At 56.4% G+C, this 22,906-nt stretch overlaps 3 protein-coding genes across 9 annotated transcripts; 2 read left to right on the forward strand and 1 right to left on the reverse strand.

The window, feature by feature from the left end:
* Nucleotides 1-4,082: 4,082 nt before the first annotated feature.
* On the reverse strand, nucleotides 4,083-14,119 carry FRS3 (fibroblast growth factor receptor substrate 3). The gene is made up of 7 exons (XM_005665964.4): nucleotides 14,036-14,119; nucleotides 12,004-12,136; nucleotides 10,192-10,280; nucleotides 9,091-9,277; nucleotides 6,678-6,839; nucleotides 5,679-5,836; nucleotides 4,083-5,427 (listed from the first exon to the last, which is right to left on the reverse strand). The coding sequence occupies exons 3-7, from the start codon at nucleotides 10,255-10,257 to the stop codon at nucleotides 4,513-4,515; spliced, it is 1,488 nt and encodes a 495-aa protein (XP_005666021.1). The 5' UTR covers nucleotides 10,258-10,280; nucleotides 12,004-12,136; nucleotides 14,036-14,119; the 3' UTR covers nucleotides 4,083-4,512.
* On the forward strand, nucleotides 12,997-20,956 carry PRICKLE4 (prickle planar cell polarity protein 4). Of its 7 annotated transcripts, none has more exons than XM_084968086.1 (8): nucleotides 14,034-14,217; nucleotides 15,025-15,076; nucleotides 16,949-17,095; nucleotides 17,862-17,969; nucleotides 18,624-18,761; nucleotides 19,021-19,224; nucleotides 19,756-19,960; nucleotides 20,421-20,956. In XM_084968086.1, the coding sequence occupies exons 3-8, from the start codon at nucleotides 16,961-16,963 to the stop codon at nucleotides 20,792-20,794; spliced, it is 1,164 nt and encodes a 387-aa protein (XP_084824212.1). In that variant the 5' UTR covers nucleotides 14,034-14,217; nucleotides 15,025-15,076; nucleotides 16,949-16,960; the 3' UTR covers nucleotides 20,795-20,956. The 7 variants fall into 7 exon arrangements, with proteins under 7 accessions (XP_084824215.1, XP_084824218.1, XP_084824212.1 ...); XM_084968087.1 differs by lacking the exon at nucleotides 14,034-14,217 and adding an exon at nucleotides 14,523-14,633; XM_084968089.1 differs by lacking the exons at nucleotides 14,034-14,217; nucleotides 15,025-15,076 and adding an exon at nucleotides 12,997-13,242.
* Nucleotides 20,957-21,354: 398 nt separating this feature from the next.
* TOMM6 (translocase of outer mitochondrial membrane 6) lies at nucleotides 21,355-22,905 on the forward strand. The gene is given in 3 exon segments (NM_001435355.1): nucleotides 21,355-21,486; nucleotides 22,236-22,340; nucleotides 22,579-22,905. Coding segments are annotated over 2 exon segments (225 nt in total). The 5' UTR covers nucleotides 21,355-21,358; the 3' UTR covers nucleotides 22,333-22,340; nucleotides 22,579-22,905.
* Nucleotide 22,906: the final 1 nt, after the last annotated feature.

Below are 22,906 nucleotides of genomic sequence, written 5' to 3' on the forward strand. Positions count from 1 at the left end.
AATTAGGACCCAATGAGGAACAGCTTTGGAGACATCATAAGGCCTAAGAGGAGGGAGAACTTGTGAGGCAGTGAGCTCCCATCTGGGGGGGGGGGTGTGAGCAGAAAGCTGATAAGCATCTCTGGGGACCCTGTTAAAAGGACCCCTGGGAGTTCCTGTCGTTCCTGTCAGGTTAGTGAACCTGACTAGCATCCATGAGGACACGGGTTTGATCTCTGGCCTCACTCAGTGGGTTAAGGATCCGGCATTGCCATGAGCTGTAGTATAGGTCGCAGGTGCAGCTCCGATCCCTTGTTGCTGTGACTGTGGTGTAGGCCAGTGGCTACAGCTCGGATTAAACCCCTAGCCTGGGAACCTCCATATGCCGCGGGTGCGGCCCTAAAAAAAAAAAAAAAAAAAAGACAAAAAGACCGAAAAAAAAAAAAAAGAGGGATCCCTGGATAGGTCCCAGCTGGACCCAGGATGGTCCCGCTTCTATCCTGGACCCTGCGATTCTGTAGATAGAGTCCTCAGGGTCCTACAAAGGCCCTTTCACCCTGGCCTCAGCCTCCCCTGGCCTTTCTGGAGCCCCAGGGGTCCCTCACTATAAACCCTCCTCCATCTGTGGGTATGACTTCCCTTTAAGGACTGGTCAGAGGACCCCCCTAGAACTTGGTGGGGGGTGGTTCTGGCCGGACCTGACAGGTCTCTTGCGAGGCTGAGGTGCCTGGAGGAGAAGGCAGCAGGGGCAAGTGAGGTCAGGCCTCCTCCTCTTCCACCTCCAGCATGGACGCCGTTCCAAGGCATCAAAGTGCAGAGGGGCAGGGTGGGCGCCAGGCCAACCCTCAGGGGGGAAAAAGCAGGTTCACCTTGCTGGTAACCAGGCAAGGCCCTGGCTTGGAATTCAAAAGGATTCCTGTCTGGGAACACTGGAATGAGGCCCCTGCCAACACCCGGCCCACTTCTGCCGACAGGGAAGCACCCAGCATGCTCTCCCCACAGCACATCCGAGGGAATGGAGCCCCTTTGGGCCAGGCTGGGAGAAGTGCCTGGGAAAGACACACGACAGGCAGGCAGCCCCAGCTCAAGCCACTAATTAACCTCACGGCCCGAGGCAAGTCACTTCACCTCTTGGCCCGCTTCCTCCTCTGTACGGTGGTGATAACAATCCAGCCCAGTGAGCTGAAAGAGATAAATGGTCTAGAAGGCCCTGCGGAAAGCCGCCCGTGTTTATACCCTCGTAAAGTGCTGTTATTACCCAGGGGTGGGCTTGGGGAGGGCCCCTCCTGGTCTGACCTGAAATGTCACTCCTGGACAGGATGCTGGCTCTCCTGTCCTTTCCTGAGGGCAGCCCAGGGGCTGGGTAGGGCCTGTTTCTAAAGAAGAGAACCGAGCAGTCAGCAAACATTCACCATGTTGGACCGTGATGGCCATGGAAACGGATTCCATCTGTGCACCACGCCTGGACGTCAGCAGAGCGGCTCGCACCCGGAGCCGGGGCTGCCCTCCTGGGCGTCAGGCACTCCCACTCGCCACTTCCCGCCAGGAAAGCCGGCCCACCAGAGGAAAATTCCTGCAGTCGACCTCATGGGTCAGAGGCAGTGACCTGGGGAGGGGACAGGCATGGTTGGAAGCCACCCTGGGCTAGGAGCCAATTCCTGGGACATGTCCTGGCCCCCCACCCAACGCCCCACAAATATGCAGACTGAAGCCCTTACGACTTGCTCTGGAAGAACAAGAGCAAGGAGTTGCTCCTTCTTGAGCTGAACAGGAAAGGAGCAGCTCATAAGCCTGAGGTCAGGAGTTCCCCTCCTGGATCAGTGGAAATGAATCTGACTAGTATCTGTGAGGATGCAGGTTCAATCCCTGGCTTCCCTCAGTGGGTTAAGGATCTGGCCTTGCTGTGAGCTGTGGTGTAGGTTGCAGACGCGGCTCGGATCCCATGTGGCTGTGGTGTAGGCCAGCATCTGCAGTTCCGATTTGACCCGTAACCCAGGAATCTCCATATGCCATGGGTATGGCCCTAAAAAGACAAAAAATAAAAAATAAGCCTGGGTCAGTCTTGGGGGCTGAAGTGTTGTGACCACCAGTTGTTTTTTTCCCCTGGGGGACGGTTGGGTTACGACCAGGTCGGCCTGCTCTCCAGAGGGATGCCACACTCATCATCTCATTGGCTACTTCTCACAATTTGCTCCGTTTTCCAGGGGCAAAAGCCGAGGCCTGTTTAGGATGAACCAAATGCCCAAGAGAGAAGAGGCAATAGCATGAGAATCCTGTGTCTGGACTCAAGCCAAGCCCCTGACCACCCCCCACCCCTGCCCCCAGGGCAGGGTCCATGGGTGAGGAAGAGCCTGAGCAGACCCATGGGGAGCCTGGGCCTGTCCTCTATCTTGGTGACCCTGTCTGGAGCTCCTGCTGCTCCTGACCGTGGAGGCCAAAAGGAAGAGCCGTGTAGTGGGGGAGGATGTGGAGGAAGCAGATTTGAACTCCCTGCCTAGGTGAGTGGCCGAGAGGAGGGTACTTCCCTACTGCAGTGTGAGAACAAGTACATGAATCCAGCCTGCTGCAGGCGCTCCATCTGGTCCAGCAATCAAAAGGATTTGACTTCTGGAAGAAGAGAAGGGGAGAAGGGTTCCATGCCAGCTGCATCCTGCGGCCAGTCCTCTTTGCCCATTTCCCTGACAGAATGACACCCCAGTCAAGGGGCTCTGGGAGCTGGCCGGTCCAATCCCTGACCAGGGGAGAGGCTGCCCCCCGAACTGAGGCCCAGCAGTGGTCTTCTGGATTCGGGAGGGGAGGGAATCAGGTGCCCCCCCACCCCCCCGACTGTTTCCTTGGTGAAGAGGACAGGTCCACAGGGCAGGGAGGTGGGGCACAAAGGGTGACCAGAGACAAGAAGGCTTGTCCCCAAGTCTAGGCCAAATCCCACTCCCACTTTTCACCAGGGTCCTGAGTGCCTCATCACAGACACTGGGTTTCCTTGAGATTAACCATTCAGGGGTTGGAGACAGAAACGGAGTCTGAAGGCAAGGAGGCTGGGAGAGGAGGAAGAGGATAGGGGCAGCCTCCGGACAGGGAAAAGGAGCTTCTGCAACGCCAGCCTTGGGCAGGCGGCGTGTACAGCCCTGCGCAGACCCTGGGCTCCCAGGCAGGTGTTCAGATGTGGCGACCCTGTTAGGGCCCGAGTCCATTCCCAGAGAGCACTTCTCTGGGAAATTCACACTTTAAGTCAGATTAGTTACATGTTACACTGTTCCCCTCCCTCCTCTTTTTTGTTTTGTTTTGTTTCTCCTGGGCTTTTGGTAAAGTCCTGGGTTTTTGCTTTTGTTTTACTTTTTAGGGCCACAGGTGCAGCATATGCAAGTTCCTGGAGGTAGGAGTTGAATCAGAGCTGAAGCTGCCAGCCTACACCACAGCCACAGCCACAGCAAGCCAGATCCAAACCGTATCTGCGACCTACTCTGCAGCTTGTGGCAACTTCAGATCCTCAACCCACTGCGTGAGGCCAGGGATGAAACACGTATCCTCATGGATACTAGTTCGGTTCTTAATCCACTGAGCACTAGGGGAACTACCCTAAAGTCCTGCTTAAAGGTTCTGGTCTTGATCTTGCCATGGGGAGGGCGCTGAAGAAGGACCCAGGGTTCACCTTTGGGCCGAGGCATTATAGGAGATCGGTGCTTAATGGGACTTACCTGGTGGCATAAGGGAGCATCAGTGAGGGATTCCAGAGAAGGCGAATGGGGGAAGGGGGTAGCGCCCCCCCCCACCACCACAACAAAACTTCTCCCTACCCTTTGCCAAACCTCAGAGGGTCAGGGTTTTAATCTCATCAGGGTAGTTTTCCTTAGAGATCTCCTTTCTGCATCTAGGACTCAAACTGTCCTGTCATGTCACTTTGATGGAGCAAACCATCCCTAGAAATGTTCAGTTCTGGGCCAGAGCTTCTTGGAGGAGAAAAAGAAATGGTCGCAACTTGTCACAAAAACCATAATCACCCCAAATTTCCCAGAATGAAGCCCCTAGCTCTGTTAGGCTTCCCGACTCCCACCCGCCACAGCACCCTGCCAGAAAAGCCCAGGAATCTGACATCATCCACCAAGTCAGAATTTAAAAATAATTCTATTAATAATAAATATGTTAAATTACATTTAAAACAATAAATAGAAAAATAAACTGATAAATAAAATCAACAGGTACAAAATGTTTCCAAATTTCAACCAAAAAAAACACACAGACAACAGACGAGACATATGGACCTAACCGGGAGGGCGCTAAATGCAATCACGGGACCCTTCGCAGTTCAGTCATGGCTCCCTCCTCACCTGGGCACCCCCTTCTGTCTCCAGCCTGGAGACGGGGAGACTCAGTGGCTGTCATCTTTGGGGACTCCGGCCAGTGCGGGGAAGCATCTGGTCCCACCTCAGTGCCCTTCTGCGAAGCAACCCTGAGCCCTGGGCGCGGGGGCTCGGGGCATGAGCGGAGGCGGAGGCCGGCAGCGATGGTGGCGGCAGCGGCGGGCGGTGGGGGTCCCTACAGAGGCAGGTCGGTGCTGTTGTGCCGGGTTTTCCTGGCGGTGCCGTCGTCGCGGGGCAGAGCCCTCTGCAGGTTGGACATGGCCACGGTCTTTTTGAGGTCGATCACGGCGTAGGAGTCTGAGCTGCGGGCAGGGTGGGTGATGGGCACAGGGGCTCGCGGGGCCGAGGGGTTCTGGGGCCCCTTGGGCCGGTCTCCTCCCCAGCCCTTCAGCTCCACCTGGATGTAGTTGAGCTGCCTCGGGGGCTCGGGGCCCGGCCGGCGGAAATCGAAGTTGAAGACCCTTGGGGAGCCTCGGCGGCGGGTCAGCGGCACAGGGAAGCTGCCGTGGCTGCGGAGGGCAGCCCGGGTGCTGGTGGGCTTCTGCAGCGGGGTCTCGTCCTCCTCGCCTTCGGGGAAGCCGTTGGAGGAGGGCGTGAGCCCGTCCCTCGAGTCCCCGTCCTCCGCTGCCTCCTCCCCCAGCGGCTGGGCCTGGCTCTCCCACACGGGCGGCAGGGAGGGCAGGTTCTCGTAGTGCAGCAGCGCGGCCCGGCGGTGGGCGAGGCCGTTCCAGCCCGGCTCCTCCGGGCTCAGTCTCCAGCCGGCCCCGGGCCGCAGCCCAGCGCTGATGTTCTCGTAGGTGCACCTGGGCTGGGCCGGGCACTCGGAAGGGCCTTCGTTGTTGTTGTTGTTGGGGGGGGCGTCCTGCAGCCCCGGGCAGAGGCCTTGGCACTTGGTCACCTGCCGCCGAGCCGGGGTGGGGCCCAACACGAACTTCACCTGGCCTGGCTGCAGGAACACCTGCGGGGCCCGCTGGTCGGAGGCCCGAGCCTGCGGGGCGAGGGGCGCCTGGCCCTCGGGCAGGGGCTGCAGGCAGTGCCGGCTCCTGCGGTGCTCATCCTCCCCGGTGGGCGTGTTGACGTAGGTGTGGGACTGGGGGACAGGAAGGTCCCAGGGCAGGAAGGAAGGAGAGAAGAGGGGCCAGGATGAGAGCAGAGAAGCCCACTTCAGAGCTGCAGTTTCCTCCTCTTCCTTGTCCTCCAAACTGTCCAGGGCTGCCTCCCTTTCTTGGGATCAGCTTCCCTTCCTCCCATGATCCTCCCCGGGAGGAGGTGCCATGTTTCCTCACCCCCACCCTCACCCAGACCCACAGAAAGACACTGGGCAGCCACCCACTGGCTCACCTGCTCATCAGGGGCAATGAGGGCATGGGTGGACTCTTCCCCAAGTGAGGGGTGTCGCAGGCTGCTGGTCGAGGGGCGTCGGGGTGCTGAGAATCTCGGACCCTCTCCCGGGCAGCCAGGGAAGCCATTGGAGAAGCTAGAGACCGTGTAGCCTAGAGCTGGGCACACAGGAGACAACAGATCCTTAAAGCACCCCCCAGCTACCTGCAACTGTGGGTGTGGCATCCTGGGACTCCTCCCAGTGGAGGGAGACACTCCCAGGCCCCCAAGGGGATTGGCCCCGCTGAACTGGCAGTCCCCAACTAGCTTTATCTCGTGTTGTTCTTCAAACCTTGCCCTTCCCCTCGAAGCTCAGCTGGAAGCCCACTTCCCCCATCACAGCCTTTCTGAACCACTCAAGGCACTTGCTGCGGCTAGACTGACCCTCCACTTCATTCCCGCTCTGCCAGTGAGCTTTGAGGAGGCTCCTCAAGATCAAAGACTATATCTCTATTTCTCCTGCTCCCCACTGGCGAGCCGATGGAGCGCAGGACGTGGAGCAGGCACTCAGTGTAGACTGAGTGAATGAATAGGCAGAAACCGTGGGGACCGCTCCAGAAAACAGTCACAGCCAGAGAGGCCTGCTCCAGCCGTCAGGAAAGGTATATGGTATGACCCAGTAGACAGAAGGAAGGAAACAAAACAGCTCCAGATTGCCGTTTCCACGGAAACCCAATGTCTTCCCGTCGGCGTCCCAACCATCCGTCAATACGAGGCCCTGGACTTCCCAGCCTCAGCCTGAGTCAGCTGATTGGCCCAGGCCAGGACTTATCCATCCCCAGGAATTTTCTGTTGATGGACGGTGGTCCTGGAAGCCCGGCTCACCCAGCCATCCCCCCACCTGCCTGCCTGACTCATGCCTCCAAGACTTGGTGCTTCCTGGGCCCATGCTTGCATGTGTGTGCGTGTGCGTGTGCGTGCATGTGCACTGGGGTGCCAAGGGCCAGGGGAGCTCCTTACCACTGGGAGGCTGGGGGGCCCGAGGGAGGTCAAGCTCAGCCGGGTGGCTGTTGCGGGTGATGATGACCGGCTCTTCCATCACATTGATGCTGTTGCACTGCATCAGATCCTGGAGGAGGTTGAAGATTTCCTCGGCCCGGGAGCACTTGAATGCAAATATCCCTAAAGAAAGAGAGGAAGAAATGAAGCCCCACTGACCCTGTGTCCTACAGGGAAGGACCAGAGAGGCTGAACAGATGCACAAAGCTCAGGAAATGTCCCTGACACCCAGCCCCAGGCTTCAGGGGGGTGGGAGAAGACCTCATCCCAAGCGCTCTCCCCAACACCCTCCAAAATCCAAAAGCCTCGGCAGGAACTGGTCCAAGGCCCCTGCTCCCACCTGAACACACACCACCCATTACTATCAGCTTAAAATCTAATACTTCAGCTATAGTCTGTTGAGGTTAAACCTTTTTTTTGTTTTGTTTTTGTCTATTTAGGGCCACACCAGCGGCATATGGGGGTTCCCAGGCTAGGGGTCAAATCAGAGCTATAGCCGCTGGCCTATACCACAGCCACAGTAACGCCAGATCCAGGCTGCATCTGTAAACCACACCACAGCTCACAGTAATGCTGGATCCTTAACCCACCGAGTGAGGCCAGGGATCGAACCTGCGTCCCCTGGCAGGATACTAGTCTGGTTCATAAACCACTGAGCCATAAAGGGAACTCTGAGGTTAAAGCCCTTTCATAAGGAAATGTGTGCACAGGGGGAAGAGAAGTAAAAACCAAAGTGGAAAGGACAGCGTTAGATGAGTGACCACGCCACCTCACGCTGCCCCGTATTCCTCTGCCTGCCACCCTTGCTCCCCCAGAAAAATGAGCTCCACCCGGGCGCCAGTCCTTAGCTCTATGCCCAACGGCCACTAAGCTCTTTGAGGGCAGGGGCCTCTGTCCTGCTTGCTGCTTGTTCACCGCATACTTAGCCCAGTGCCCGGCCAGAGAGTAACTGACAGCTGTGTGTAGGCCCCTGGCCACATGGAGCTTGAACTCTGGTGCAGAAAGAAAGGACAGGCCGACGAGCTGAAGGACAAACAAGGCAAGGCTACCATTTGGCTCCTCAATGCAGCTGGCTTCACAGCCCCTCAAACCCACAGTCCTGGCCCAGCAGGACTGGGCTGAGCACTCGAGACTCAGGGGATCCAAAGAGGCCCTTGGAGTGCTGGGCAGGCCTGGGATTCTGCACCCCTCTGCAACTGTAGGGTCCGGGACTTGGGGAGGCTACTTGGGATGTGCAGGTGCATAGATCCAAACCTGGGCAACCCAGGCTGGGGTATGAGGTCTGCAGGCATGGAGGGGAGGGGAAGAAAAAGGCCTATTCCCTCATTCTTTTCCACCTATCTCATTCCAACATATGTCAAGGGCTTAAAAAAGGCTGAGAAACCCTGAAGTTTTAGGAGAAACCTGTGTTGGGATTCCCCAGTGTGAACTAAACACCACCAGAAGCAGGCTGGCCCCTTCCTCGCCTCTCTATGCTCAGCCAGCGTTAACTGCCTTCTGCTGCACGAGTTCCAAGGGTGAGACGCACGGAGGGGAAGGCTGCCCCTGCCAGCACAACCGCAGAGCTGCACTGCTGGGCTGGCCACCTTATCAGAGGAGCTCGCTGATCCCACCCCTGCAGTCACACAACCCTGCACTGCACTGAACACGATCCCGTGCGGGGTTCCTTCTGCAGAACTGGGGTCTGGGTCCTCATCGATCAGCCCAGACCTGGCCACCCCTTCAAAGAGCCATGGCTGGCCCCAGCCTTGACTTCATGGAACAAGCCCCCTCTCCCTGACCTCTGGCTGCAAGGAGAAAGGGGAGGAGGTCAGAACATGTCACACTCTGCTGCCCACAGGTGACCGGAGACAAAGATTAACCTGCTGAGGGTTACTTGGTCCATAGGGACCCGAGAGTCCTGCCTCCCAAATCTGTCAGTCCCACGCCACACGTCCACAAGGCAGCCAGAGGTCCTGCCTGACCTTTCATTAGACACAGGATCCAAGGACTAGGACTTGGGGGCTCAGAAGAAATTCTGGTCCTACTTAGGGGACACCAAGGACCCTGAAATTGGAGTAACAGAGGGAGGAGGAATGGTTTGCTTTCCCAGGCAGGCCCTGGCCTGGGAGCACTGCCACCTTCCCGTGGCCTGTGCCACAAGTGATCCCACAAAGCCACCCAGGCCAGAGCTGCAATGACTGAAGAGAGAAAAGCACTGGCCTGGGAGTCCACTTAGTTCTGCGTGCTCTTGACCATGACCCTTCCTTTCTCCGGACGCCACCTGCCAAGTCAACAGACTTCACCCCCGTCCCTCAAGCTGTGACGTCCAGCTCCAGTACCTGTCCCAGGTGCCCAGTCCCCATCCCAGCATGGGACAGGGGCTGGTACTCACCCTGGCCTGTCTGACACCGGCGGCCACTCTCAAAAGAGAAGAGGTTGGAGTCGTAGCCATAGCGCCGCAGGCAGAGGTAAGGCCAGCGGACAGCCTCGCGCCGATGCAGGTGCAGCACCAGCTCGCTCTGCGTCAGCTCCATCACCCCGGAGCCCAGTTCCACCCCTTCATCATCCACGTTCGTCACCTGGCAGGGACAGGGGACACAAGGGTCAATGAAGAAGTCTAACAAGCGTGTGTCCAGGACTGTGAGCCATTGGGAATACCACAGGATTCCTGGGACACGGATGAAGCAGTGCCACTGACCCACAACAGTTTAGGCCCTAGTTCTGTCATTTGGGCAGCAAGGGGAGGGGTGGTTAGTTTCCCACCCCAAAGTCAGATGGTGAGACCTCCCACAGATAAATGACCCCAAATAGTCCATGGCTAGTAGCCCAGGATGAGAGGTCAATGGGAGAAGAGGTTCAATGGCAAGTTCACACTCTTAAGACTCTAGGAGAGTCAAACCCAAGGAGCAACAAACATAAAGGCATCACCTCCCGAAGTGGAAGACTTTGCTGAGGGCTCCCTCTTCTGGTGAGCAGGGGAAATCTGGGCCTCCAGATGCAGGAGTGAGGAGGGAGGGGGCGCCCCCTACAGGAGGTGGGAGGGGCCGAGGGTGCAAGGGTCCACTGGGCCTGGCCTTAGCTTCCCAAAGCAAAAGCCAACACTAATAGAGCTTACCATGTGTTCTGCACGGTTTTAAACATTTGACATATGTTAATTCACAAATATAGACTTTGGTGGTTTTTTTCCAGAAGAATACTAATGCAAAGTTACAAAGACACACTGACAGGGGTGAGCATTCTAAAAACACAGCTTCTGCTACTCTATTATGGCATGTCTTCATGCTTGGTAATACCAGGAGCTGCCAAAATGGCAATGGCCTGAGCCCCTTAAACTCAGGCTTCCTCAGAGGTCCTTAGTTTAAGTCTTCATGAGCTCACAACCTCAACCCCTCCTTTCACCTCCTGCAGGGAGGCTGAGGCAACCGGACAGCTTGGGCCTCCCAAGCCCAGGAGGCCATCCTGGGAACACAGGAGAGGAGGGGGCTTGAGGTACCTTGAACTTGGTGGGGTGGTTGTCTGGGACGCTGTCTCTGTTCAGGCAGCTGCAGCAGCTCCCCATGGTGTCAGAGCAGCCGGCCCGCCCTAGGGAAGAACACGAGGGACAGGAAGGTCGTCAAGGTGAGCTCCAAAAAGCCCTGCTCTGGGGAACTCTGGCAGAAGCACCTCGCGGAGCTGACCTACTCTCTCCAAGACTCACCATCCCTCCCTCAAAGAATTCACACTCTTGGAGTTCCCATCGTGGCACAGTGGTTAACGAATCCGACTAGGAACCATGAGGTTTCGGGTTCGGTCCCTGGCCTTGCTCAGAGGGTTAGGGATCCGGTGTTGCCGTGAGCTGTGGTGTAGGTCGCAGACGTGGCTCAGATTCCATGTTGCTGTGGGCCTGGTGTAGGTCAGTGGCTATAGCTCCGATTAGACCACTAGCCTGGGAACCTCCATATGCCAAGGGAAGCAGCCCTAGAAAAGGCAAAAAGACAAAAAAAAAAAAAAAAAAAAGAAAAGAAAAAAAATAAGGGAATTTACACTGGAAATCCAGGGCTAGACACACACACTGGGCAAACATTAATTTAGGTTAGGGCATGTTAAGGATTAATGCTGACGGGGATGGAGAGCGCTTCTCAGGGGTAACATTTGATCTGGACTTTTAGGGAGGATTCTGACTGGTGTAACCATAGGGAAGGGCAGCCTGGGCAGCAGGAAAAGCAAGGCTACAAGTAGGGACACAGAGGAAGTGATCTGTGTCATGAGCTGGGTACCAGCCCGGGCCCCTCATCCAGATTCAGCAGAGAAACTGTAACTTGGGAGCCCCAGACTCTTTGGCCTGGATCCTTCTCCTTGTCCCGCCTCATCCACCTCACTCCTCCTACGACATCTAAATCCTCTCTTTTCCTCCCTCCCCACCATCCCAATATCCACCTCAAATGTATCTTTTTTTTTTTTTTTTTTTTTTTTTTGACATGCCTACAGCACATGGAAGTTCCTGGGGGCCAGGGATCAAACACAAGCCACAGTAGTGAAAATGCTGATCCTTAATCCCTGAGGCACTAGGGAACTCCCTCAAATTTATCTTCATGATATTCTTTTCAAATGCGATATTACATTATGGTCAAGAGATACATTCAAGGAATTCCTATCGTGGCGCAGCAGAAATGAATCCGACTAGGAACCATGAGGTTGCGGGTTTGGTCCCTGGCCTCACTCAGTGTCTTCAGGATCTGGCACTGCTGTGAACTGTGGTGTAGGTCACAGATGTGACTCGGATCCCGCATTGCTGTGGCTGTGGCTGTAGGCCAACAGCTGCAGCTTTGATTTGACCCCTGGCCTGGGAACTTCCATATGCCGTAGGTGTGCCCCTAAAAAAAAAAAAAAAAAAAAAAAGAGAAAACCAAAAGAGAGATACATTCAGAAGATCAAACAATTAAAACCTTGAGTAGGCATTTCTTCGTTAAAAAATTAAATGCTGGGTTTGCTCTCCTTTGGCCAAAGTGGAGACGAGAAGCCTTACTGTTTGGCTTTTCCCTCCCTGATTAAGGCGCTTGGATTAGACGTCACAACAGTCAGACCTGTGCCCAGGATGGAGGGGAGACCACCAGGCTACAGTGACCTAAGGGAGCAAGCGAATGCATGGGCCAATCCCAAACAAGTTATGGGGTGGCAAACGGCAGCAAGAAATCAATTGGTAGGATTAGATGGCCTTCTGGCACTCCCCCTGAATGTGTAAAGCCTTGAACGATCCTGACCCGCACCCTCCATTTCTCCCAAGTTGGGAAGCTCCAGAAAAGTGGCTCCTATACACAGCTCTCACCTCACCCAGGCCATCGGGGAGCCGACCATGGGAGGGGCATGGGGAAGGACCCCCACTTTATTCCCCCCTTTCTTGGTGGGGCGTCATGACAAGCCGTCTGCAGAGAAGTCACCTGGATCTCCCTGGGGCTCACCTAGCATAGGAGACAGAGACCACAGGTTAGCAGAAACCTTCCATCTTCACCCCCAATTGTTAATGAAAATGACTTGCTCTCAGTTCACCCCACCTGGATATCTGTTGCACGTCCTAATGAAATAGAAACATCTATTGGAGTTCCCGTCATGGCTCAGTGGTTAACAAATCCGACTAGGAACCATGAGGTTGCGGGTTCCATCCCTGGCTTCACTCAGTGAGTTAAGGATCCAGCTTTGCCGTGAGCTGTAGTGTAGGTTGCAGATGTGACTCGGATCCCATGTTGCTGTGGCTCTGGTGTAGGCCGGCGGCTACAGCTCTGATTCGACCCCTAGCCTGGGAACCTCCATATGCAGCGGGAGTGGCCCAAGAAATGGCAAAAAGGACAAAAGAAAAAAGAAAAAAAAAAAGAAATAGAAACATCTAGGACGAACATGAGATCAAAGGCAAAGGGACCATGAACTCCAAGCCCCATAGACCCTGAGAGGCCCCCTCTGGCATCAGTGAGTCTAAGGCAGCCCAGGGCATTTTTAAGTCACATGTCCATCTGAATCCTATTACAACCAAGATCACCACCTTACCTTTGCAGAGAACTTGAACTCTGCAGAGAGCTTTCTCAAAAGGACACTAAGATATACTGGAAAAGCAATGGCTTAAGAGTCAGGAACCCAATAGTCCCGTCTTTTCTGTTGCTAACTTATATCTGGGAGTCTGCCAGGTTGATCCTCCACTCCCCCAACTCCCACCCCAAGGCCTGAGTTTTGAAGGGAAACAGCTGTCAGCTGCAGAGCTTCTAGCTTCAATAACCTCTAGAGGTTAGTAGGGAGGACAAACATCACTAAAATCAACATTTTCCTCTTCCAGGACAAGCTCCTACGATCTCACATTCGGACGCTTGATAGATTTTTCTGTTCTCCAAGTTCTGAAAGGCTGGAAATTTAACATAAATGCTGCCAACCAACCAAAACTTCAGTAATCTGAGCCCTAGGTGGACTAGTTGACAAGCCAGGACCCAGGAAATCCCTGAAATCCCACCCTCCTGCTCTAGAAAAGCAATGTCATTTCCCAGGACCCTTTGTTGCTCGGCATCCTTGGACAACTTCCCAGGTAAAAGGGCTCCCACCCTCTTGGTTTGGCTTACTTCCTGGAGGGGGGCAGCAGGATGAGGAAGGTGTGCAAGGACTAGAACAGGCAGCTGGGTAAATATTGAGGCTTGAGCCACCAAGAGGGAGTCTGGGGGTGAAACCAGGAGCTGCAGGGTGCAAGATGGGGGAGGGCGCTGCACCTTTTCCTGTCCCCTTCAATTCTCTTTAAGATACCAGGATATAGCATGACAGCCCAATGGGGGGGGCTACATGGGGTGGAGAGGCAGGAGACGGCTCTGGTCTGAGATGGGGTGGATTGGGGGTGGGAGTATGAGGTTATTGGGGATTCAAAATGTATGAGAGGGATTGGGGAAACGTGGGCAAATTTTTTTGGATTTGAGCACAGTGCAAGGAGAATGAGGGAATATGAAGACTCAGGAATTTCAGGGCGGTGGAAACATCTGGTGGTATCCAGGAGAGAATGGTGGTTTCTGTGGGCATACCAGGGGAATTCGCAGGAGTGAGGGGGTTCTGAAGGTCCAGGACACGCGAAGGTGTATCCAGAGGGTGGGGGTGGGGTGGATCCGGGGGATTAGAGGCAGATTTAGGTGACAGGGTTGACAGGGGAATTTCTAGATCCCGAGAAGGAATAGGGGAGGTCGGGGCCGCGCGTCGTCCCTAGATCCCCGCCCCCCAGCCCGGGCTCCACCGCCCGCCCGCCAGGGGCTTCCTCGGGAGGGAGCGGAGACTGCGGTGCGGCGCGGCGCGGCCTCGGTGGAGCCGCCTTGTCCCCGCCCCGCCGCGCCCCGACTCACATCGCCCCGCGGCCCGGGCGGCGCCGGGCCCCGCTCCCGGGTCCCGCTGCAGACAGCCGCCGCCCGCCCGGAGCTGAGGCCTCCCCGCCCCGCAGCCGCGGGGTCGGAGGTCACCGGCAGCACCAACGAGACGCTGCGGGCGGGCGGACCCGATTGGGGGCGACCGGCGCGCAGCCTAGAAGGTCTCTTTGGAGGACTTTGCAGTCGGGAGCAAGGAGCATGCGCAGACGCCAGAGGGCGCTCCGGGCCAGAGGCTGAGAGAGCCTGGCAGGGGCGGGGCGGAGCCTGGGGCGGGGGCGGGGATAGGGGCGGGGCTGAGGGGGTCCAGAAGTGGGACCAAAGATTTCCACTCCCAGGATCGCTAGACTGGCGGGAGGCGCGCGGGGGGGGACAGTGGGGGGGAGCCTAAAGGGATGGAAAGGAGGAGGTCAGGACCAGGGACCCGGAAAGGAGCTGGGACAAGGGGGAGGGATCTAGATGGGGGTGGGACACACAGACAGAGGCGGGACTAGGACACCAGAAGGAGAGTCTTGGCGGGGGGACCTGCAGGTTCCGAAGGGCGTTGCGTTCCGCAAGTGCTTGAGGACCCGGCTAAACGGTGACTCCCGGTGTCTGCTCAGCATCTGCAGGGAAGCGATTCCAGCGCTAATCCCATGGGCATGGCGGCAGTGAAGCCTGCTCACTTTCCACCCGAGAGCCCTACAAATGCTTTCCTTCAGTCTGCAGCTCTAGGCCCCTCCCGGCCTAGGCCCCTCCCAGAGCCGCCGGGCTCTACCAGCCCCTGGGCAGGGCCCGCGAGCGGAGGGGGGCGTGGGAGAGGAAGGGCCGCTCTCCGCGGGCGGGCAGAGGCCGGCGCTGGGGCCTCGGGGTGGGGACCGGCTGAGGGGCCCGACGGCGGGGTCTGTCCAGTCCAGAGCGGCCCGGACACCGGCGCGTAGCGAGGGTGAGACCCCAGCAGAGTCCCGTTCCTTCTCTTAAACTCCGAGCAGACACACTGGGACCCCCGCTGACTCCAGGACAACACTGCGCCCCGCTTCGAAGGTGGGCCCCGCGAAGCCCAAGAAAAAACTTTGGGGATCTGTCGAGAGGGCACTTGGCGGAACCTGACACTTCTCTTCCCTGTCTTCCTCTCACTGTCCTGGGAAACCTTCCCACCCGCGACCCCCAATCCCTAGACTTAGCCCTTCAGGGGTGGGTTGGGAAGGTCGAACTCCTGAGCCCGGGTACACTTGCGCGGGGGCAGGAGAAAGTATTCAGTCCCTTGTGTGGGGGAGGGGAGGAGGAAATTCTCGAAGGATCCAGCATGTTAGTAAGGTGGGGGTAAGGTGGGGCCCCCTGCTAAGTAGAGGTGATGTTATGTGGTCCTGGGCCGAGGGGATGAAGGGTCAGGGGCAAGGACTGATTTTTGAGCATTGTCTCTGTGTGGGACGATTTCATGCAAACAAGAATTAACTTGGAAGGGAGGGTGCAAGTCTCCTTTGGGGCCCCGGAAGCGCCCCCTTCCTGTGATCACCCCCTCCCCAGCGGGTAGTGCTGCTTGAGGAAGTGGCTACTCCTGGCCCCGAGTGTGAGCAGCCCATCCTGGCTGCTTTCCACAGGAAACCTGAGCTGGGGGACAGAACGGGCAGGAAGCAGATGGGTGCGGAGCCAGGAAGCAGGGAAGGATAGCAGAGGGTGGGAGCTCAGGTCTGGGAAGCCGTATAATTGTTTCAGTCCAAGCCCTGTTCCCAGCCCCAAAGCTGGGTCTTACAGGGGCCAGGGTGATGCCCTTCTGTGCCCAGCTGCTGGCAGAATCCATCCCTGCTCTCGAAGGTAACCTCCTCCTCTAAAGCTTCCCTTAGCCTTCTAATGCGACTTTGGGCAAGTTAAGTAACCTCAGTTTGTTTCAACCGTAATGTGGGATCATAGAAACTACCTCATACAATTGTTGTGAAGATGGATTGTATTATGTAACATGCTAGGATAGTCCCTGGCACAGAGTAAACATTCTAGAAAAGCTTGCTTTCGTTATTTTCCTTCCTAGGGTGCTGTGTCTATCTGCCCAGAACCCTGGCCCCATCCTGCCTGGTTTCATCTCTGTCTTACCCAGTAGACTAAGCACCTTGAGGGCAGGGACCATCCCTTTTGTACTTCACCTCCCATCCTCAAGATCCTGTGGCCATACCAGGGCTTACCCAGAGGAGGCCTGAAGAGATGCTCTTAGAATTACTCAACGAAAGGGCCACTAGAGATCGAAGATGGAAGTGCAAGATTTTCCTCTGTTCTCGAGGAGCACATAGACTAGACGAGGCGCTGAGAGAGCCCAGCGAGCAAAGAGAAACATTAGTTGTTAAATCTTGGGGCCCCCACTGTGCTTATTTCTGGAGCTCAGGGGAGGAAAGCTGGTATGGGCTGGAGAAGCTGAGCAGGGTCTCCCGGTGAAGTGGTCCTTCTCCTGGCCCAAGCCTATGTCTGGCAAGACGGCTGGTGCAGGGGATGGTGAGGAAGTGGGCTCACCCCTGAGCACGCAGTGAGGGGTGGTGAGCGTTATGGCTGGGGAGGTGGGGAACAGGGGCCGGTCTACCCAAAGGCTCACCAAAAAGCCAGAATGCCCCCTCCTTCCTCTGTGGGCCTCCTCTTTCCTCCATCCCAATCTCGGGAGACCCCAGACAGAGTTCGAGGTGCAGAAACTCAAGAACTGAAAGACTTGGCCTTGAGATCTGGCTCTGTCATTTACTAGCTGTGTGACCTTGGGCAGACCACTTATGCTTTCCAAGCCGCCCTTGGTCCATCAGTAAAATGGTGACAAGAAAACCACCTAATTCACATGGTCGTTGGGAAGACTGAAGGAGATAAAGCTTGCAAAGCACTTTGCTTGCCTAGCATGTTGTCGTGGCCCAATGAAGAGGAGGTGCCTCTTTTTTTTCTGTTCAGATTTTGCCATCAATGTCACTGCTGAACTCTGGCTGGCCACACCCAGGAGAGAGGCCTACCCCTCTGGAGCCAAATCCACCAGTCAACCCAGACAGCAACCCAGGCCAGAGGCCAGAGGAGGACCCTGAGGAGGCCTCTGCTCAGGTGGTAGGAGTCCTGCCCTTCCCTCTGAGACCAGCATCCCCTCCATCCTTTGCACCTCCTCCCATTTAACCAGGTGAGAGGTAGCCTTTGTGCCAGCTTCTGGCAGCCCTTTCTCTTTGCAGGAATTCCTGTCCCTGTAACGCCCTCGGGACACAGGGGTTCAATATCTTTAAACTTCCTCCCATGAATATGTGACTTCTCCTAGAGGGGTCTGTGTTGATCAAAGCAGAAGAATGAAGGCATTATGATTTTGAGCATGAGAAGGGGAAATAGAGTTCCTGCTATGGCTCAGTGGTAATGAACCTGACTAGTATCCATGAGGATGTGGGTTCCATCCCTGGCCTTGTTCAGTGGGTTCAGGATCCAGGGTTGCCATAAGCTGTGGTGTAGGTTGCAGATATGGCCTGGATCTGGCATTGCAGTGGCTGTAGTGTAGGCTGGCAGCTGCAGTTCTGATTCAGCCCCTGGTCTGGGAACTTCCATATGCCATAGGTACGGCCCCGAAAAGACCGAAAAAAAAAAAAAAGGAAACTGTTTTGGGGTGTGCCCTTCCCAGCCTGCCTCAGTTGGACCACAAACATGGCAGTGGATCAGCTGTCCCTTTGATCTTGAAGGAGGAACCTCCAAATGGGAGGGGAGGGGGACAGACAGGTGTTTGGAAATTGTCCCAGATTGGAGAAGAGGTGGCCATGAAGAGGGGAGGAAAGAAGGGGAGGGGAAGGGAGGTAAAACCTAGCTCTACTTCTCTCCTTTTGCTGCGTTTCCTTAGGATCCTGAAATTCTGCATTTGGGGCACCCTGACCTGGACACCAGCCAAACCCCCAGCTGGCCTGGGCTCCGGACCCTCCTGCAGCAGCTCCCTCCACAGGACAGCGATGTGGGTTCTCCCTCTCTCCAGCTTCCCTCTCTTGCCTCCCTACTCTCTACTTAATGTGGGGAGAAGTCTGGTCCAGAAGTCAGGGGCCATGGATTTCAGGCCTAGCTGTGCCGCTAGTTGGGAGCCTGAAAGCCTGAGCTTTTACATCTACACAATGGGTGTGATAGCCTCTGCTCTGCCCACCACAATGCTTAGTTGAAGAGCAAATGGGAAAATGGACATGAACAGCTTTTGAAACCGAGAATGGAATGTGCAAATGAGGAGAGCATGGTTGTTAAGTATTTATTGAGGCCCTGGGGGTGCCCAGCCTAAAGGCCTACAGTTCTATGGAGGAGGCAAGGCAGGAGCATATGGTGTAAGTAGGGGAAATACAGTGGGAAGTGATACTGAGCTACAGATCACTGGGAGCCCGAAGCCATGATATCACCTGAAGCCGAGTGATAGGGTTAAGTGCTGCGGGGCTGTCAGAAGTGGGGGATGACCAGTTCTCTCTTCCTCTCTCTTTGTCGACACCCTCCTGCGCCCTTACCTCCTGCACCTCCCTGAGGTTTTACAACCATCCTTTGACCCAGTGGCTACACCTCCTCTCTCCCATCAAACTTCAGTCTTGCCTGCTGGGGCTCCCCAGGTCACAGTGGATGCCTGTTTCTGTAGGAGCGATATTGCCTGACCCTTGAGGAGGAGGAGCTGGCCGAACTGAGGCTCTTCTGTGCCTGGCGGAGGAGGGAGGCCCTGGGACAGGGGGTGGCCCGCCTGGTACCTCCCAAGCTTGAAGAATGCACCTGTGAAAAGGTATGTAGCACCTCCCCGTATTCTCCTTCCTTCTCTTTGCCCTCCCACTTCCGAAGACGGGGCTGGAGGGACTCTGGTTTGGGGTGGGGATTGACAGTTGGGCAATCGTTAGGAAAAAGGGAAACCAAATTTAGGGGTTCTTGGTGGAGCCTGCAGTGGAGGTGGGCTTGCAGTTAGGTTAGGGTTGGGATGGAAGAATCAGGAGGGGAGGTAGGAGGGTGGGGCAGCCTCTGACCAGCCCAGCACCCTGGCCCCGCAGTGCAGGGAGCCGCTGAGGCCAGGGGAGTATGGAGTGTTCGCAGCCAGGGCAGGAGAGCAGTGCTGCTGGCACCCGGCTTGCTTCGCCTGCCAGGCCTGTGGCCAGGCCCTGATAAACCTCATCTACTTCTACCACGATGGGCATCTCTACTGCGGCCGTCATCACGCGGAGCTGCTGCGGCCTCGGTGCCCGGCTTGTGACCAGGTACAGTGTCTAGGGGAGGGGCTGGAGGGGTTTTGCCCAGGGTCCAGCGATTCAGGATGTAATGAGACACCTCTTCCAGTACCACATAGTAAGGTACAGAGAACTAGGAGCCAGTTCTAGTTGTATTGTTGCCTTTGTGCCCTCCCCCACCACAAGCAAAGACCCCCAGATTTTCTTGAACTAGAATTTCTCCAGAGCAGGGACTCCTGGACAGACGTTCATCTCAGTAAGCCGGGTGCCCAGTGCTGTGCCTGCTCCTGCGAGGAACTGCTGTAACGTTGGCACAAGAGGCAGCACAGAACCCTGGGTTGGGCATCCAGGCGACCCGGGTCGTACTTCTTCAGACTGTGCCACTTGCTAGCTGGGGGATCCTGGCTAAGCCAATTAGCCCTCCCCGCATCCGAGAGTGGCTGAGTAGATCAGATGGGAATGTCTGTAGACGTGCTTAGCGTTAACTGGGCATAAGGCGTGGTTATCGGATGGATGAATGAGTGAATGAATGAATGAGCCGTTCCCCTCTCCCTCTCCCAGCTGATCTTCTCCCGGCGTTGCACCGAGGCCGAAGGACGGCGCTGGCACGAGAACCACTTCTGCTGCCAGGACTGCGCCGGGCCCTTGGGCGGGGGACTTTATGCCCTGCCGGGGGGTGACCCCTGCTGCCCCAGCTGCTTTGAGAGTCGCTATTCAGATGCCGGCTCGAGGCCGGCTGGAACCCAGGAAGGCAGGGCGTCCCTGGGTAAGGGAGGAGAAGGAGCAGATAGATCAAAGGGGAAGGGGGCAGCGGCTTGGGCTGGGCTGAGGGGGGGCGTTCTCCCGGGCTGGGACCCTCACCCCGGTCCCACGCCGTCCCGTCCCTCCAGTAGCGCCCCCGTCGTCCCCACCGCACCCCAGACCCGAGCCTCGGGGCCCGCAGCTCTCACCGCGCCTCCCTGGCCGGAGCGCTCCAAGGGCCTCCCGAACCCTCCCCGCGCCGCGGTTGGGGCTGCGGCTCGGGACTCGCTCCGGAGCTGGGGCCGCGGCTGCCCTCTGGTGGGCGGAGGCGGGGTGGGGCGGGAGCCGGGAGAGGACTTGCGGCGGCGGCGCGCACGGCCCAGGGGCGGGGCGGGAGGCTGGGCCCCGACGGGGACTGGCCGCCCGGATCCTGCAGAGAAGACTAGAGGCTCTGAGGCGGGTGTTTCTGACCCGGCCTGGCACAGGAGAGGCGGAGCTCGGCAGAGGTGAAGACCCCGACAGCTACCTGCGGAAGTCTGCGTCCATCTCCCGGGCAGCCCTTCTCGCCACTGGCGACAACTCTAGTGTGGAAACCCAGACGGAGATGCTTGGATCCAGTCCGGAGCAGGAGTGTCAAGCTGGGAACAAAACGGAGGCACCCAAAGGGCAAGAGCAGAGCCTCCTGGAGACTCCTCTTGATCCCAAGGAGGACGCTCCCTGCCCCACCTGCTCCTCTTCCTCTGAATCGGAACCCGAAGGATTTTTCTTAGGCCAGCGGCTTCCCCGGCCCTGGGAGACCCCCAGAAGTCTCCAAGCTGGGGACAGCGACACCTCCAGGAAGCATTGCACCATTTGCTAGTAGCGCAACCCGGAGAATGAGGGGCTGGTGGGAGGGTGAACTGTAGGGCAAGAGAGCGAGGTTCCCCCCCCCAATATAAAAATCCTAGACTGAACGTTATCAGGGCCGTGGCTGGGAGAGGCGGCGAGATGATAAATTCGGAGTGCTTCCTTTCAGCCCGCACACTTTTCGTGGAGACTCTTGTGGAACCCCATTCCCCAAAGCTACGCATCCCCTCTAAGAGAGCCCCTATCCGACCCCAACAGGCTGGGCAGCCCCATCCCCCTCATCCTCCTCCTGAGCCAATGAAGTGATCACTCAAGAGACCACTAGTGATGATGACGGGTGGGCGAAAGCCAAGAGGGAGCTGGAGGTGGAACCCGACCAGGGGAGGTTGGAGCTGGGCGGCGCTTCGCTTCCCGCAGAGCTTGGAGTTCTCCCTCCCTCCCGGAGTCGGGTCGAGCTGCAGCAGCGGCGCCCTCTGCCTGCTGGTAGCCGGCGGAAGTGCAAGACCGGAAATTGCGTGATCCGCCGGCGCCGGCACGGTGGGTAGAGAGAGGCCTCGCAGAGTTCGGAGGTGCTGCCATGACTTCCACTGGGGTTGGCGTGAACCCTGCGGGCTCGTCAAATGAAGCTCCCGAAATTCCAGACAACGTGGGAGATTGGCTTCGGGGCGTCTACCGCTTTGCTACCGATAGGAATGACTTCCGGAGGTAACCGAGGCGCGGGAGCTGGGTCCCTTCTTCGCCGAGGCTAGACCCTCCCGATTTTTTACACTGCCAACATCTTGATCTCTTCGTGGCTCTGGGTGTGCTTTGCCGAGGCCTTTGACTGGGAGAGTTCCGCCCGGCCAGAGCGCTCTTTTCAGTCGCGGGCTCTGTCTAGAGACTCTCACCCTGACCACAGGGACCCAGGGAGAGGAGACACCAACACGTAAAACAGGCTTTTCGACCCTGAAAGGCTGCTTTGCACTTGACTCTGCTGTTATTAGATATGGAAACGCGCCCTAAATAACCACGTGGGTCTTGGGCAACCTATTACGTAATGATCAACGCTTCTGCGATTTTAAGCAATGTTTTTGTCTCGGGGAGGTTTTTCTAGGGTGATGATGGGAAGCCTTTTCCCTCAGTGTCTTTCATTAACCGAAGACACTTGACTCAGGGACCACAGGGTTAATGGGATGCATTTTTTTTTTTTTTTTCTTTTTTAAGTGCCGCATCTGCGGCATATGGAGGTTTCCAGGCTAGGGGTCGAAATGGAGCTGTAGCCGCTGGCCTACACCACAGCCACAGCGGTGCAGGATCCGAGCTGCGTCTGCCGCCGACACTACAGCTCACGGCAAAGCCGGATCCTTAACCCACTGAGCGAGGCCAGAGATTGAACCTGTGTCTTCACGGTTACGAGTCAGATTCGTTTCCTCTGAGCTACGACGGGAATTCCATGGAATGCATTCTCTTTCCAGGAACTTGATCCTCAATTTGGGGCTCTTTGCTGCAGGCGTTTGGCTGGCCAGGAATTTGAGTGACATTGACCTGATGGCACCTCAGCCAGGGGTTTAGCCATAAAGGTAAGCACTAACCACTGTTCCACTTGTTTTAGGCATCCTGTAGGCTGGGAGAAGATATAATTTATATCAGCCATTCACACAACAGTTTAATGGTTAATAGGAGAGAGACTGGATGTAAAACCAACTCTTGGCTATTCCTGGTTAAATGTGTTTCCAGATGTTGCAAGGTTTTTGAGTCAATTACCAGTTTCCCTCCAGTGATTTTACATTTCTAATGCCACCTGTTGTCTGATTGCAGACACATGGAACCCCTGTGCTGTCCTCCAACCTTCCAAAAACAGAGCATCCCATCTGTGACCATCACAAGACTTGCCCTGATGGCAGCTGACGTTTGATTCAAATGGGCAGCCTTCCTTCCCTGCTTGATTTCCTTTTCTTTGCTGAGTCCACTCAGAACACCCTCCTCTGGTCAGCAGGCAGGCCTCAGCTAAAGTGTTCTTCTCTGTTCTGTAAAGTTCTGTACATAGTTCCTAAGTTTCTGCAGGGGCTTATCTTTGCTCTTGTCCTGAGGAATAATCTAATGGTATTTTAACAAATATTTGAAATAAAGACTCTACACAAAGACA

This window comes from Sus scrofa, chromosome 7 (assembly GCF_054392235.1).
Source record: "Sus scrofa isolate SSC_HxYL_T2T_F1_AM1 chromosome 7, Sscrofa_HxYL_maternal_Yorkshire_Landrace_v2.0, whole genome shotgun sequence".
Taxonomy (NCBI): Eukaryota; Metazoa; Chordata; class Mammalia; order Artiodactyla; family Suidae; genus Sus; species Sus scrofa.

Bases quoted from the DNA above. Each gene is read 5' to 3' on its own strand.
- PRICKLE4 (XM_084968089.1), top strand. From the start codon at position 16,961: ATGTCACTGCTGAACTCTGGCTGGCCACACCCAGGAGAGAGGCCTACC. The intron at 17,970-18,623 runs GTGGGTTCTCCC...CTGTTTCTGTAG, and splicing joins TCCCTCCACAGGACAGCGAT to GAGCGATATTGCCTGACCCT. The intron at 19,961-20,420 runs GTAAGGGAGGAG...GGCCTGGCACAG, and splicing joins GGAAGGCAGGGCGTCCCTGG to GAGAGGCGGAGCTCGGCAGA.
- FRS3 (XM_005665964.4), bottom strand. From the start codon at position 10,257: ATGGGGAGCTGCTGCAGCTGCCTGAACAGAGACAGCGTCCCAGACAAC. The intron at 5,837-6,677 runs GTAAGGAGCTCC...CTGTGTGCCCAG, and splicing joins GGCCCCCCAGCCTCCCAGTG to CTCTAGGCTACACGGTCTCT. The intron at 5,428-5,678 runs GTGAGCCAGTGG...CCTGTCCCCCAG, and splicing joins TCATTGCCCCTGATGAGCAG to TCCCACACCTACGTCAACAC.